The sequence below is a fragment of the Enhydra lutris genome, unplaced genomic scaffold (genome assembly GCF_002288905.1).
Source record: "Enhydra lutris kenyoni isolate GAN:26980312 unplaced genomic scaffold, ASM228890v2 scaffoldscaffold1, whole genome shotgun sequence".
Lineage (NCBI taxonomy): Eukaryota > Metazoa > Chordata > Mammalia > Carnivora > Mustelidae > Enhydra > Enhydra lutris.
This window is the reverse complement of record NW_019154085.1, coordinates 98,154,767-98,169,875: the sequence shown is the minus strand read 5'-3', so window position 1 is coordinate 98,169,875 and position 15,109 is coordinate 98,154,767. Positions and strand designations below refer to the sequence as shown.

The window sequence follows — 15,109 nt, the reverse complement described above, 5'->3', positions numbered from 1 at the left end:
ATTGGGAAAACAAAGTGAAATATCACATAGCACCTTTCCTCACGAAGCATGCCATTTTTGGAGTCCTGATCCAGTTTGAGGGCTGAACTGAATTTTAAAATGAATTACTGTCCTCTGTACACTTTCTAAGGCATTGTAATCAGAATCACAAAGTAAATACCCTCATTACTACAGATTTTAACTTTTTGCTCATCAGTGATAAATGAATCACAATGGGAGATCCTAGGATCTTATTCCTCTAGAAGAACCGAGAAAGGAAGACTTATACTCATTCAAAATCGATGTCAATAAAAGAAGCAGAGCGCTGTCATTTTTCTTTAAACATGTAAAAATTGTTTCATTTCTTACCTCTAGAGCTTTCAATCTTTCCAACAGGAATTTGGTGTTTTCTTTCCCCTCATCTGCACTGCTGCTTTCACTCCTCGAATCCTCATCCACCACCATGTGAAGACCTTCCAAAGTTTCCTTGTGTTTTCGCTCTTCCTCTGACAGTTTTTCCTGACGTGAGAAAGAATTACTATTTTCAATGATCTCCCTTGAAAAACAGGAAAGAGTCTGCAGCTGAAAAGTGTGTAACCTCTCTACTGCTTTTATGTTCTTTTTGGGGCTGAGGCAGAGAAGATTTTGCTAACAAATTCTCAATAGTATTACATTAGTAAAACACCATAAATTAGTGAATCTTGGCAAGAAAAAGCCATTGGGTCAATACCCCTGAATGCAGAAGTCCTCTGCCCTGCTGGAGAAGCTGACCCAGCCAACAAAACCCTAGATGGAATCATGGGGGCTAATCCATTTTTATCTGTACCATGGAATTCAGCTGTACTCCAAACTAAGAAAAAACAAATCAACCTTGATACCTTGATTTATGAAGAGCTTAGCTCCTCAAAAGAGGATTGTTAAAGTCATTGGACATGCAACTATTTAATTATTCTAAGGGAAAATAAAATATTATGAAATATTGAAATGAGAGTGATTTCAGAATTCTAATATGAAACCAATTAGTTCCTTTGGCTTGATGACACAGCTCTTAAGGACCCTTTAGTTCCTTTTCTAACACTCCAGGATTTGTAGTATAGCCTTGAGGCAGACATAAAATGTCCTTATCTTGTCTTTCCTCACTGTTGGAAGCTCCTCACTCAACCTTATCTCTGGCAGCTTTTGGAAGTTGAGAAGTGTTAATTTGAGCCTTATGATTGCCTCTTGTTTTCAAGGGAAAAAGAAATGTCAAGAGAATATCATATGAGGGAAAAAAAATCTCATCCATTCTGCACATATATTAAAAACCTTGCGCTACAGAACCAGGTGACATCATTCCATCACACTACTGAATCCTAACCCAGATACCTCAGAAATCGTTGCCTTACTACCAACTGGTTGTCAACCATGTGGGCTAAAGTGGATTACCAGTGGTGAGAGACTTCTTTATATTTAGCACTAACTCAGATCATTTGCCAATAGAAAGCGAAAAAGCTAGCATTCTTCATCTCTAGGCCCTTAAAAAATCTACTTAGAGTGGAAAGGCCAGTTTTTCAAACTGTGTTCACAAAAGTGCTTCAGAGGTTCTAAAAATGTTTAACTTATTTTTTGAAAATAAATGATAAAGTATGTAAAAATAGGTCTTAATATATATATACAGATGTATTAATATACATCAATAGATAGACACACCTGGAGACCCACAGTAACTTGACCCATGTTAATTTGTTTTATATAGATTTCAAGCTATCATTTCTTCTGTCATCTCTCTAAAGAAATGCACAATTGATTAGGAAGGTGATATCTCTTTATGAAATCAGGCCTTGGCATGTCTAACCACATATTATCGTGCTGACGTGTTCACGTCCATAGCATGTAGGATTTCAGCTCGGATAAATGTCATGCAAGTTTAAGGTGGACATCCTCAGGGCAGGACAAAAATCCAGATCATGATTGAATTCTTTATGGCTTTGATTCTTTAAGGTCTGGTCACTTGTCAGACTTTCATTTCTGTGGTAAGGAACATGAAGCATGTAGAGTTACCAAGTCAACTTGGAAATGAAGAGGTCCTCTTGTTTCTCTTTTAAGATTTGAGACTGTAATTAAACACTAAACTGGGACTGTAAAGCCAGCTACTTTTAAAAATCTACATCTATTTATCTGTATGAATTATGGTTTTTCACTGCTCTTTCAGCCAATTCCACTTGTATTTTCTCTCTTCCTCCCTCCCTCTCTCCTAGGAGTTAGGGCTCTAAAGCTAATTAAAACAAACAAGAGCCACTGTTGTGGTGAATGGCTTCAGAATATGACAACCAGTTTTCAAGTCTACCATTTACTAGCTTAGCAAATATCGTGGGCAAATTACTAAATTTCAGTATCTCTTGGTTTCATTGTCTTCTAAATACCTAAATGAAGTTAATGCCAACAAATATAGCATACACGTATACACAATCAATTCTCATTATTTCTGGTAATTCTGTTCTATCAAGTTGTCATGAACGCTGAATTAGCAAATACTGTTCTTAGGGGAAATACAGGGTTAGGCTCCTGTAGGCAACATTTCCATCACTAAACAATGCACAATCTTGTTTTTTGAGTGCTTCTATTGAAAGACATGTAATTTAATATATACTGTTAATTCATTAACATTGAACTAAAAGCCTCCAGTCCTATAACGCATACCTGAACAAAGTTATCTAACACCTGTTTTTTCCATAAGGCACATCACAGCCTTCTTGCCCTTAGGAACACTAGATGGCATTTCAGCAATATGCTTGGAGGCCATTTTAAATATTGAAATCACGAATGAAAAGCATAAAATATGAAAAGCATGGCACTAAACAGAATGCTAAAGCACACTTGTTTATAGTAGGTGGTCAAAAAACAAGAAATCAAGAGTGGTACCTTGTTTGACCTCAGCTGGGAACGTGCATGTCAGGTGACTCAAGGTTGTCACTACTCTGCAAATATCCATGATTTATCATCAAAGTATCACACAATTTGATTATAAACAAATTTTAGGGAAGAGGAGAATTCAGTAATACAAAATCCAAAAATAATAAGGGTTGACAGTACATACACACACACACACACACACACACACACACACACAAGCACACACGCTTAAAGTGTCCAGACACAGTGCCTAAATAATATTATATGAAACAACTGGAAACAATTCAAGATGATATAGATTATATGTGAGTGTTTAGACTGCCTAACATGCATGGGTGATTTTACATAGTTTGAAGTATGGGCAATCAATAGGGCTGTGGGACATGATTTCATGGAAATGTAACAGGACTTGCATTTTGACACAATGATATAACTTGAATAGTTAAAGGGACAAACAGTGGGATTTGGTGTTGAAGAGAGAACTGAAAAAAAGGTTCCCAGTGAGGAATAAGTCTTGTCCTTATTGGCTGAGAGAAAACCAGTTTGATCATAGTACACACAGAAGAAAGAAAGTACTGAGAGAGTAGTCGAGTACAGGACTGTAGAGTAAAAGAGACAGGATTCTGGGAAATGGGAAATAAAAATTCAGACACAATTCATTCATTGATTTGTTCATCCTACAAATGTTTATTGAGTGTGAACTGCTGGCCATTTGTTGTTCTGGGCGCTGAAGTTATGGCAAATAAGACAAAATTTCTATATTCCATGAATTTATATTCTAATGACAAAAAAAATGCTGAACTCCAAATTAAATCAGAAAGTTATGTCATTGTAGCTAGTGGTAAATACTATGAAGAAAATAAAACAGCATGATGTGATTCAGATCAGTGTTGCATCTAAAGAAAATGTTAGATATGGTGATATGAGAGTAAGGTGCATCAGTGTAAGAGAAAGTGGCCATTTGAGTGGAGACCAAATGATGAGGAGGAAGCAGTTAAGCAATGGCCTGGCATAAAATTTTCCAACCAAGTTAGAGCAAAATCAGTACCCAGAGGCAGAACTAAGCTTCCCTTGCTGGCCAGCTGGGAGGGAGTCCATGTGTGGGAACACAGTCACTATAAGAGCAAGACTAGCAGGAAATGTGACCAGGGAGAGAGCTGGAACATGGAAGGTCCTGCAGGGCATGAAAAATGTAAGGGCTTATTTAGCCAGAGCGGCCCCACCTTGGTTGAACTATCATTTTGTTGTTTATGCAGTAAAACTTAAACTGACCCTCCCCCGAACTTACTTACAAGGAAGTCCGGGAAACCAGTCCCAGGTAACAAAGCCCAAATAGAAGGGTGGGTCAAGTCAGGTGGAGCAAATAGCCCGGATGCAGGGATGAGTCAGGTCAGGTGGAGACATCCAATCAGTAGAGCATACATACTGTCTCCCTAGCTACTGAGGAGTGTGGGCCCCGCCTTTTGGGCACCAATTCTGACCAAGGTGATAGCCTAGTTCAAATAGCTACTATGGGGTGGACTGTAGTTCAATTGGCCACCTGTGTGGGACCTAGCAGGACTGTGCAGCTTTCTCTGTGTGTTACAATCTCATTGGCCACCTGTGTGTGGTCAAGCCCAACCACATGGCCTTTGCTCTATAAAAGTTAGTCTGTGAGGCAGGGGGAGGGTCGCCTCTTTGCAAGAGACGGCCCTGGCCGGTCAGTTTGATTCTCGATGCTTGGCGTGAAATAAAGCTTTGCTTGACCTTCACTTTGTATCAGTCTTGCTCCTTTAATCAGGGACCCATTATTGGGGGACCTTTCAAAAGGGGTTTGGACCACCATTGCACCCTGCTGGGCCAATCCTCCAACTGTTTTCATTCTCAGTCTCCCCCCAGATGTAAAATGAAGGGGTTGGACTAACTGCGCCTTCCATTGCTGAAGTTCTAACAATTCAATTCTCGGGACACAATTTTCAGGGAGGGAACGTTGTCAGTATGCTCCATGGTGACAGAGGTGACAGGAGAACAGAAAAAGAGCCTCTACATCTTGTAATAAGAAGGGTGTTCCTGGGGACTGGAGAGCTAAAGCATGATGAGGACACCCTGCATTGTCAGTGGGTAAGCAGAAAGTGAAAAAAAGGAAATAGAGGCAATTTTCTTAGATGCTTATTTGAAAGTCTGGCAGGGAAGGGAAGGTGACAGAAAGAAGCGTAGCTAAAGGGTGTCACAGAGATAAGTGGAAACCTTTTTCAAGACCTAGAAAACTGAGTTGTTTGAGGAACTGAAGAGAAGAGGGACAGCACAGGTGGGGATGCTGAAGAAGAGGCCTCTGAAGCAGAGGGGGCAGAGGACGACGGGTGCTGCGGGAAAAGTCAAGGGTTTTCAAATGCGGTCCCCTGAAAAATAATACCTCATAGCTTAATTCCTGAGTTAGTGTTTCTAAATCATTTACTAGTGCCTAGCTTAAGTTTTCTTCTTTTTTCTTTTGTAATTACTAATTTGATTTTATTGTAATGCACACACAGAGACATTAAATATGACATACATATAACATGCTGTAATAGCTTCAAAATAATATTAGTACAAATAAAAACCTACTGAGTCCAATATAAGACTTCTACGCAGGTATTTTTTGTCTTTGTATGTGCAGTCAAAATACAGTGCTTTAGAGTCACGATCATTTTTCTCAAAGTGATTATACCAGGAGCTTTATACAGAGTTAGGGTTCTTTCCTTATTTTTTGCTTTAGCTGGGTTTTCTCTTTAAATCTTGTTTTCCTTTTTTCAAATTTTTACTCGAATTCTAGATAGTTTACATACAGTGTAATACTGGTTTTAAGAAAAGAATTTAGTAATTCATCACTTACATATAACACCCATTTCTAACTTAAGTTCTTAAAGGACAAGAATTTGAGTGCAAGCAGTTCATTTCAGAAAAACAGGGAACACCAGGAGGAAAGTGACCAGGGAGGAGATGGGAGCCATTAAAGGCATAATACTAAGCTAATAAAACTCAATCTATGGGAACGCCTGGGTGGGTCAGTCAGTTAATCTTCTGCCTTCTACTCAGGTCATGATCCCCAGGTCCTGGAATCTAGCCCCTTGTCAGGCTCCCTGCTCAGTGGGGAGTCTGCTTCTCTCTCTCCCTCTGCCCTACTTGTGCTCTCTCAGATAAATAAATAAAATCTTTAAAGCTAAATCCATGGACTACTCAGGAAAATGGGGCCAAACATGGGCTCAGAATCACCCCACCCCAGGGCTGAGTGAGTTGGAGTGTTTATGCACCAAGCCCATAGGAATCAGTGGTTGAAGCTACCTCCTGGGGTGTCCATTTCCTGGCATTTCCAGCCTGCCCCAGGCAGTAAGGCTATGCATCACATAGCCTGGGGCATAAAAGTATCTCCGGCATTGGGGCACCTGGGTGGCTCAGTGGGTTAAAGCCTCTGCCTTCGGCTCAGGTCATGATTCCAGGGTCCTGGGATCGAGCCCCACATCGGGCTCTCTGCTCAGTGGGGAGCCTGCTTCCTCCTCTCTCTCTCTCTGCCTGCCTCTCTGCCTACTTGTGATCTGTCTGTCAAATAAATAAATAAAAATCTTAAAAAAAAAAAAAAGTATCTCCAGCATAGACACACTGATAGCTGGAAGTCACAGGAGCATTCTAGATGGTTCTGGGGTATGGGCACTACAGGTGGGGCAGAGCATTATGGGAAGAGAGGAGGCTTGTGAGGGTTCTAATGCAACACTTTGCAAGAAAGCAAGTCACATCTGTATGCTGCTCAGACCAGTCCTAAAAGCACACTTTACTGTGTTCTACATTCTAAAATGTCCTGAAACCAGAAGGGAGAGCAATCTATCCTGTCCTTTTCTTTACCCTCGCTCCCTTAGTCACTTCCCAGTGAGAGTGTTAGAATATAATGTAATAAGGAGAAAGAGGGAAGTAGAAAGGACATACACTAAGTAAGGAGGTGAGCAAGAGAAAACTAAGCAAAGGGAAGGTGGTAGAAGAAAGAAAAATCAGAGATAGCTGGAAATACGGCTATACCCCATTGACAGATGACTACTGTCCATTTCAGAAAAGATAGCTATCGAGTGTATATTATACTCATAAAAGCATGAGAATATTTTGGTAAAAAATCAAGTATATGTATTCTATCCACATGTAAATAACTCATCTCAATCAGAGATTTTGTTCCTTTGCCAAATAATCATCTACTCTGCACATGGCAAAAGAGAGAGACCAGAAACACGTGGTTTGAAAGAAAACATATTCTCCTCTTGAACCTCAATTAGAGAAACAAGAAAAACAAGCCAAGTCTATGCCTGAAGATGCCAAGCTGTGAAAAGAAGAAGTTGATTCCAGAGGTGACCTGTTTTCATGTTTTAGTTCTTTATGGACTTTAATCAGCAGTGAATTCTATAAAAGTGAGGACATCACACAAACAACACTCGCTCCCCACATATTTCATATATGGTGGAGACCATAAGCTTCTTTGGCTCAACAAATACCAGCCAGTACACAGGAAACTAAAGATTTAGGAGCTCAGTTAGTATCCAAGGGTTTAAATCAAACTTTGCCTTGTCAGTACATAAAGCAATCCTTAGAGCTATCAGTTTCTCTAAGTGGTCACTGGGATAATGATTCAGCTTTGCGGGAGCCCTCATCTTTTGTTCTCAGCTAGTCGGCATCATCAGGCCTATGTAAAAATAATATCGATCAACACAGAGCTCCGGGTCGCATCAGTTCATCTCAGACACAGGACAGTCCAGGGAGCAAAGAGCACACAGTACGGCTCTTCACTGACGGCAGGCGACTGTTCACTCAAAAACACTGTGGAAGAAAATGATCATAATGCCCTTCCCCCAAAGTATCTCATTCATCTTTTGGTCACCAGCCTCCCCGCAGCCTAGCACCCAGAGAAAATCTAGGAGGATATTGTGTGGTCACCTTACTGTATAACTGATTAATTAATCCCTCCATCCAATAAATATTTACTGAGCCCCTCCTACGTGCCAGGCCCCATAGAAGGCATCTGAGTAACAAAGGTGAATAAAAACACAGGTGGTACCTGTTCTCACAGAGCTTAGAGTTTTGTGGACGGAGACAGTTAATCAAAATGTCACAAGCCAGCGTAAAATAGGGCTGCTGTATGTGTGGTGCCGAAAAGTTTTCAGCTGCTTCGAGAATCAATTATAGAAGGATGCATGAGAAAGGCCAGGAAAGCCTGGAGTTGACCAGGAAATGACCATGAAGTGGGAGAAAGAGAGAACAATTTAAAAAGTCTGAAGGGAGGGAAATGAAGCTGGATGGGCTGACAGGGCCACAAGTCAAGGAATTTTACCTTTACCTTTACCCTAAGGGCAATGGGAAGCCATTGACTGTTTTCCTGTGCGCACATGCATGTATGTGTGCGTGCGTGTGCCTATGTGTGTATGGAAAAGAGGTGACAGGGTAGATTGGTGTTCTAAAACAGCTCTGTGGAGGATGGATGGGAGGAAGGTTAACACAGATATGGGGAAAATAAGACATTACTGCATCATCTAAGTAGGAGTTGACTGAACAATGATTCAGTCAATATGACTGTTCATATAGTGGGCCAACAGCGGGCCCAAGGTAGCAGAGGCAAGCAAGAAGCGTTGCTTGCATAAAATGCAGATATCTTGGCCCACTTGGGCCCTAGAGAATCACTACACCCAGTGGGGGAGCCAGGAATCTTTAATTTTAGAGGACACCCTGGGTAATCCTAATCCATGCTTAAGGTTATAGGCCTCTGGACAAAGATGCTTCAGCTTCAGGGACACTAGGTCAGCTCAAGACCAGAAGGATGACTGAAGGACCCCAAATCAGAGCAGAGGGAAAAGGCAATGTATGCCATGTATGGACACGTGTTGGCATTTTATTTGACAGGAGAAAAGGTGAGTCGACCTCATCTGTTTCTTGAGGGCCATTAATTCCATCTCACTGTGATCTATTCTGATCCAGGGTGGGGAACACACATCCTTTTTACCAAATTTCATAACAAGTAGAAAAAAGAAATCTATATTCCTGTCCTAGCTCTGCCGCTAACCAGCTGTGCAATTTTAGTCAAGTCACATAATTTCTCTGCCCCTCAATTTCTTCATCTGTGAATAAAATGCACAAAAATAGACTATTCCAAAGGTGTCTTGTAGCTTTAAATTTCTATGATTTTGATCAACTGTAAAAACTCAGCTTGGAAAGGTAAATATTTAAAACACTGCTGAAGTTCAGAGATTTTAAGATTAGATCCAGAAGATACCATGACTCATAAAATCTTTGTGCTTCTTTTCCAGCATGCATGTCTTTTTCCTCTCTCTTTCACTTTTTTTCCTTGAAAAAACTTTTCCTCTTTTGCAGTGTACTTCTGTTGGACCCTAAGATAGAAGTCACCCCATGAAACCTTTACATTTAGCACATTGCATTCTCTACCTATAAGAAACAGAAAAGGCCTGGAGAGCAACAGTAACAGAGTTTAGGGAAAGATACTTCTAACACCTAGAGTAAATCATGCCCAACTAATGCTTATGGGAAGAATAATTCCCAAATCAGAATAATTCCAAGTATCTTCTGATCACGAGGCTTTAGAAAAACTAAAAAAAAATCACTCATCTCTCTACTTTTATTATTTTTAACTCTAATGGTTGACACAAGGCCAACATGCAGACTATACTGCAAGATGTTATTGACAGTGTTACTGTGTTCTAGCACATTCCTTCATTTTCTGATGGGGACTACCCTTATATCTTACTTTATCTTGCTCAAACAAAGCAAAACAAAAACAAAAACAAAAACTACATGAGTGCGCACACGTGCACACACACAGACACACAGACCAAAAAAAAAAAAGAAAGGGAAAAGAAAGAAGGAAGGAGGGGAAGGAAGGAAGGTAACTAGGTAGGTGGGTGGGTGGGTGGAAGGGAGGGAGGAAGGAAGGAAAGGGAAAGAAAAGGAAACCTACCTCAAATACATATAATTGTCTAACCTGAAGATGGCAAAATGAAACCACAGAGAATGTGAAGAGACATCAAACTATCCAACTTTGGAGAAGCTAGACAGTTGTAGAAGTTGGATTATAATTATTTTATTTTGAATATCCAACCACGTGTTAAATCCACTTACTAATTAGTAGTGAAGGTACAAAAAGCTGTAATTTAGGACTGATCACATAAAGGCAGAGACTCCTTTGATGTTAGCCTGAAACATCAAGTTCCTTCTAGAACATAAAGGACATAATAAATAGCAGCTAGTATTGGTATAAAACCTCAGAGTTAAACCAAACAACCTCATAAAACCATTTTACATGCTCCGAAGCAATGGGGAATATTGGGCAAATAGTCTAGACCCCCCTTTATAGACAAGAAAACAGGCCTGGACAGGTTATTCACAGTAGATGGGAGAGCCAGAATTTAAATGCTCTTCTGATTTCAAATGTCATGCTCTTTCCACAGACTCAGGTTATTTTAGACTTTCTCCTGCACCTATAGATTTATCCTTAATGGCAATTTTATCTAAGAATCGGTGATCTTTATCTAACTGTGAACCACGCTGCTGACAGCATCTCTTCCAAGGCTTCCAGTTCATTCTTCAGGGAGTGGGTGATTTTATCAGAGACGTCAGGTCTGGCCTCAGATGTCTATCAGCAGAACAGGTTTAACAAACCACTACCACTTTCATAGTTAATGATGATTCAGTTAGTTCAAAACATAAACCCACACTGGGATACAAGCTAAATGGAAATGTAGAGGTCCTCTGGCTGACAGCTGCCCCAGCGTGCCCTGGTGGCTCTGGCTTCTGTGATTTATTTACTCATTTGTTCTCTGGTGGTGGGGAGGGTGCACAGAATATATTGTCACTTTAGATAGCACTTCAGCAAACACCATAACAACATTCCCAGGGATTGCTAGCAGCTTTTGCTCAGTCCTAGCATACTAAATTTTAAAGGGGGGAAAAATAGCATCATATAAATCACAGGATTTTAAAAGAACATCCCAATTTGTTCACAGTTTAACATTACTACTGTCAGGAAAAACATGTAAGACTCTTCTCTTTCATCCCTGGATTTGACTTACAAAGTGAACTAAGCACACAGTAAAATCCCCAAGATTAAATGTGTATGATGGATAAGAGAACAAAGTGTTTTCTTTATGTCTCTAATATGAACCCACGACCACTGGCATATCAATTCACATCCATTCCACATTATTCCTCACTCAAAACACTCCACAATATTACCAACTATCTTCCATATTGAACAGCTCTGTGAAGTTACATTAATAAATTTTCAGATAATGCTTTTATTGTCTGTTCCATCTATCAGCAACATTTATTTCCTTAAAAAAAACTGTTAAAGTCTAAAGCCACTTTACATAGAGGAAAACTCCACTGTGGAATAAGATGGTGTAAAAAACTGAGCCATAATTTTCATTAAAGATATGCTCCAGATGGCTGGACATCTAAGAAGATTAGCAACAGAAATTATATGCTCGTAGTCCCCGGAAGGCTGTCTGAGTATAATGTAGGCATAAAAAAACCAACAGTCAAGAGTGCCATGTAGATGAGGAATTTCAGTGGTTGATGGTTACATGTAAGGTCATTAATGATCACTCATATGTTAATGTCAAAATGTGCACTCAAAATTTTTCTTCCTCTTCTGCCCCCACTCCCCCCGCTTTTTAAATTTATTTATTTCAGACAGAGAGTGCTACGTGTACTCTCTGGGGGCAGAGGGAGAGGGAAAGAGAATCTCAAGCAGATTCCCCGCTGAGTGAGGAGTCTGAGGCAGGGCTAGATCCTGGAAGCCTGAGATCATGACCTGAATTGAAACAAAAGTCAGATGCTTAACCAACTGCAGCATCCAGGCACCCCAAACCCTGTTTTTTGAAAGAATTCATAGGACGGGGGATCCAGAGAGCCTCCGGAAGGAAGCTGAACTTATGAACTGAACAATAGCTATCCCCAAAGGAACTGATAATTTAGTACTACTGAATGTCTTTATATATGGCTATAACAGCCGCATATCTGAGATTCCTGGGCATTTTAATTTAAAATAAGTCAATCAGAGAAAGACAATTATCATATGATCTCTCTGATATGAGGAATTTGAGAGGCAGGGCAGGGGGTCGCAGAGGGTAGAGAGGGAAAAAATGAAACAAGATGGGATCTTGAGGGTGACAAACCCTAAGAGACTATTAATATCAGGAAACAAACTGAGGGTTGCTGAGGGTGGGAGGGGAAGGGATAGGGTTGCTGATTTATGGACATTGAGGAGGGTACGTGCTATGGTGAGTTCTGTGAATTGTGTAAGACTGATGATTCATAGACGTGTACCCTTGAAGCAAATAATACATTATATGTTAATAAAAAAAGAAAAATAAGAAAAATAAATTTAAAATTTAAAATTTATTCTCACGCTGTCCCTGTAAATACACATTGTCTTTCAGAAAACACGGTCAATGCTATTTATATACAATTTTTTAAAGATTTTATTTGCTTATTTGTCAGAAATAGAGAGAGAGCACAAACAGGGGGAGCGGTAGGCAGAGCAGACAGAGGGAGACGCAGGCTCCCTGCTGAGCAGGATCCCAGGACCTTGGGATCATTACCTGAGCCAAAGGCAGACACTTAACCGGCTGAGCCACCCAGGTGTCCCGACTATATATTTTTTGATAATTGCTGACAGAAACTTATGTATCTTCTGTGTTTGTTAAAGACCTATGAATTTGGGAGGCAACTGCCATTGTTAGGAAAGAATACTTTAAGTTTTCAAATGCAATAATAAGACCAGTAATAATGAAAATAATAACAAGAACAAGAACAATAAATGACTTATATGGAGAAGAGAATGTATCATACTAAGTTCAGTAAACAGACACTGTCTGCCATTTGCCAGCTCCCAATTATAATTCAAGACTGTCAGGTGCAGCAACACCATTTTACATATTATACCCTATCGCCACACCCTGAACAGCACAGAATGCTGTCAATGAATGTCCAATGTTGTCGAATATGATGATATTCGATGTGGATGGTATCCCCTTATGCTACCCCTAATGACACTGTGGTAAGATTAATACCTAACTACTTATATATTCTTAAGTACTTTCAACAGAAAAGTATTTTGAAAAAAAAATTGTGCCATCAGAAACATAAAGCAATGGAGTGATAGAATATTTTCACAGAAGATAAAAGCACCATTAAATTGATTTCTGCCCCTAGAAAATGAAATTTTGCATGCTTATCCTTTAACTGGCATGCCCACCACATGATTCTCACACAAGAATCAATGTTTAAGCTGTAGAGTTATCGCTCCTAAAATGTCCTGGGAATTTCTGGAGACTCACTCCTAATCAAGGGCTCTATCCTTCCCATCCTCTTCCTTCCTGGGGTTTTACCTAAAAGAAAAGCTCTAATGAGGTGCATTAGTTAGACTTGTGAAAGTCAGAGACAGATTATATATAGTTAATTCTCCTGGGGGCTCATGTCAGATCAGAGAGAGAAGCCTCACCTATTTGCACCTAAATGGAACTTAAGGATAAAGCAAGAATATCACATTTTTTCTAGTGCAATTTACATAATACCTGCTCTCTCTGGTCAGGCAAAACTCACATATAGAGTAGGACCCAGCTGAAGATTTCACTGAAGAAATGTTGCCAGAAATATTGTCCTGGTGTGCTTTTTGACATTAAAACTATTATTTTTATCCCTAACCCCTGAAAGCGGCAGGAAGCTCTCACTTGAGGTGCTTTTTTGTCATTGAGTGGGATGTACATTCTGACAAGCCATTCAGAGCCACAGTGGGAGTGGCTATGTGAAGGGCTGTCTGGGGGAGACACCTGTAACCCTGCCAGATGATTCATCCTAGTAAGTGAGGGAAGGAAATTCAGATGCATTAGCAAGAAATAAGCATGGGCCTAAAAGATAATCAGAAAAGTCATTATGTCTATGTATCAAACACTTATGTAGCCATTCTTTGTGCAAAATCATGTGCATTTAAAGACTAATGAAGTGGGCAAGTTGTGGCTCCTGAGACAAACTCCTCTCCTACAGGTCTTCCACCTCACTTTGACAAATTGTCTTCTAGATTCATCTATGGTCAACTAAGTGCTAGGCAACCTTCTGTTGCCACAGGGAGGGAGAAAATAGACACTAGCTAAGGACTGGTCTCTTCCAGATCTGCTGCTCATGGGCCGTATGGCCTTGCTAAAGCCCCTTGGTTATCTGTGACATTGTTTTTCTCATATGCAAAGTGAGGTGGCTGGATACTCGAGATAACTTTTCTCCTTCTGAGCACCTATGACTTGCTAAGTATCCCGTTTATTTCTACACCATGGCTGACATTCATGTGTCATGCAAATTTTCCCTTACAAACTCATGGATTGCTGGGGTGCCTGGGTGGGTCAGTTGGTAAAGGGGCCCACTCTTGGTTTCAGCTCAGGTCATGATCTCAGGGTTGTGGAATGGAGCCCCGCATCAGGCTTTACACTTAGCTGGGAGTCTGCTTGAGACTCCCTCTCTCCCTCTGCCCCTACCCTTGCTCTCTCTCATTCAAATAAATAAATCTTAAAAAAAAAAAAAGCAAAAAAACCATGGAGAGAAGAGACTGACCACATTGTACGCAGCTGCATGAAAATGAACAGTTTGTAAACCCGTTTTATGCTCCTGACTGCCCACACATGGAGATTATCCAACCCCTTTTGCAGCCCTTGTCTCCAAGATACCAGATGACCACTTTATAGATTCTCTCCATCATCACAGACACTAACTCTGACGCATACTGGCCATAACTTTGGCTACACAGTAAGGATGCTGCCCAGTTTTCATCATCTTACAGCCCAAGAAACACAGCTGGCTTTGTGTGCCCAGAACTTCCAGATACGGGTAAGGCTGCTCTGGAAACTCAGCTCCAAAAGAAAGGCTTTGAACTTGTTGGGCTGAGAGGGGTTCCAGGAACAACTTGTGAGGATCTGCCCTGGGGCCTGGCTGCCCACATCCTGTCTGCCAAATTTATACTGTCTTTCCAGGGCCTGCCTTTCATTATGTCAAGGAAAAAGTAACGCTCTAAAACTTGCTAATTGTTTGAATTTTACAAAAGGAACAGCTCAGTTAACAGGCAAAAATAATTAGGATGAATTTAAAATCTTATTTTCTTTGTGTCCATGGTTTCCTCCTATTTATGGTTTTCCATTTCCAGCAGGGCCGTTAGACCCACGGGGCTTTCCTTGACACTTCTGTTTCCTCAGAC

At 40.4% G+C, this 15,109-nt stretch overlaps 1 protein-coding gene across 1 annotated transcript in view; it reads right to left on the bottom strand.

Annotated features, from left to right (window-relative positions):
• The window catches only part of LOC111140922 (NCK associated protein 5), a 784,669-nt gene that overhangs the window by 231,641 nt on the left and 537,919 nt on the right, over positions 1-15,109 (bottom strand). The window contains exon 6 of the mRNA XM_022493188.1: positions 349-498. Within this exon, the coding sequence (XP_022348896.1) occupies positions 349-498 (150 nt within the window). The remainder of the gene's footprint in view (positions 1-348; positions 499-15,109) is intronic.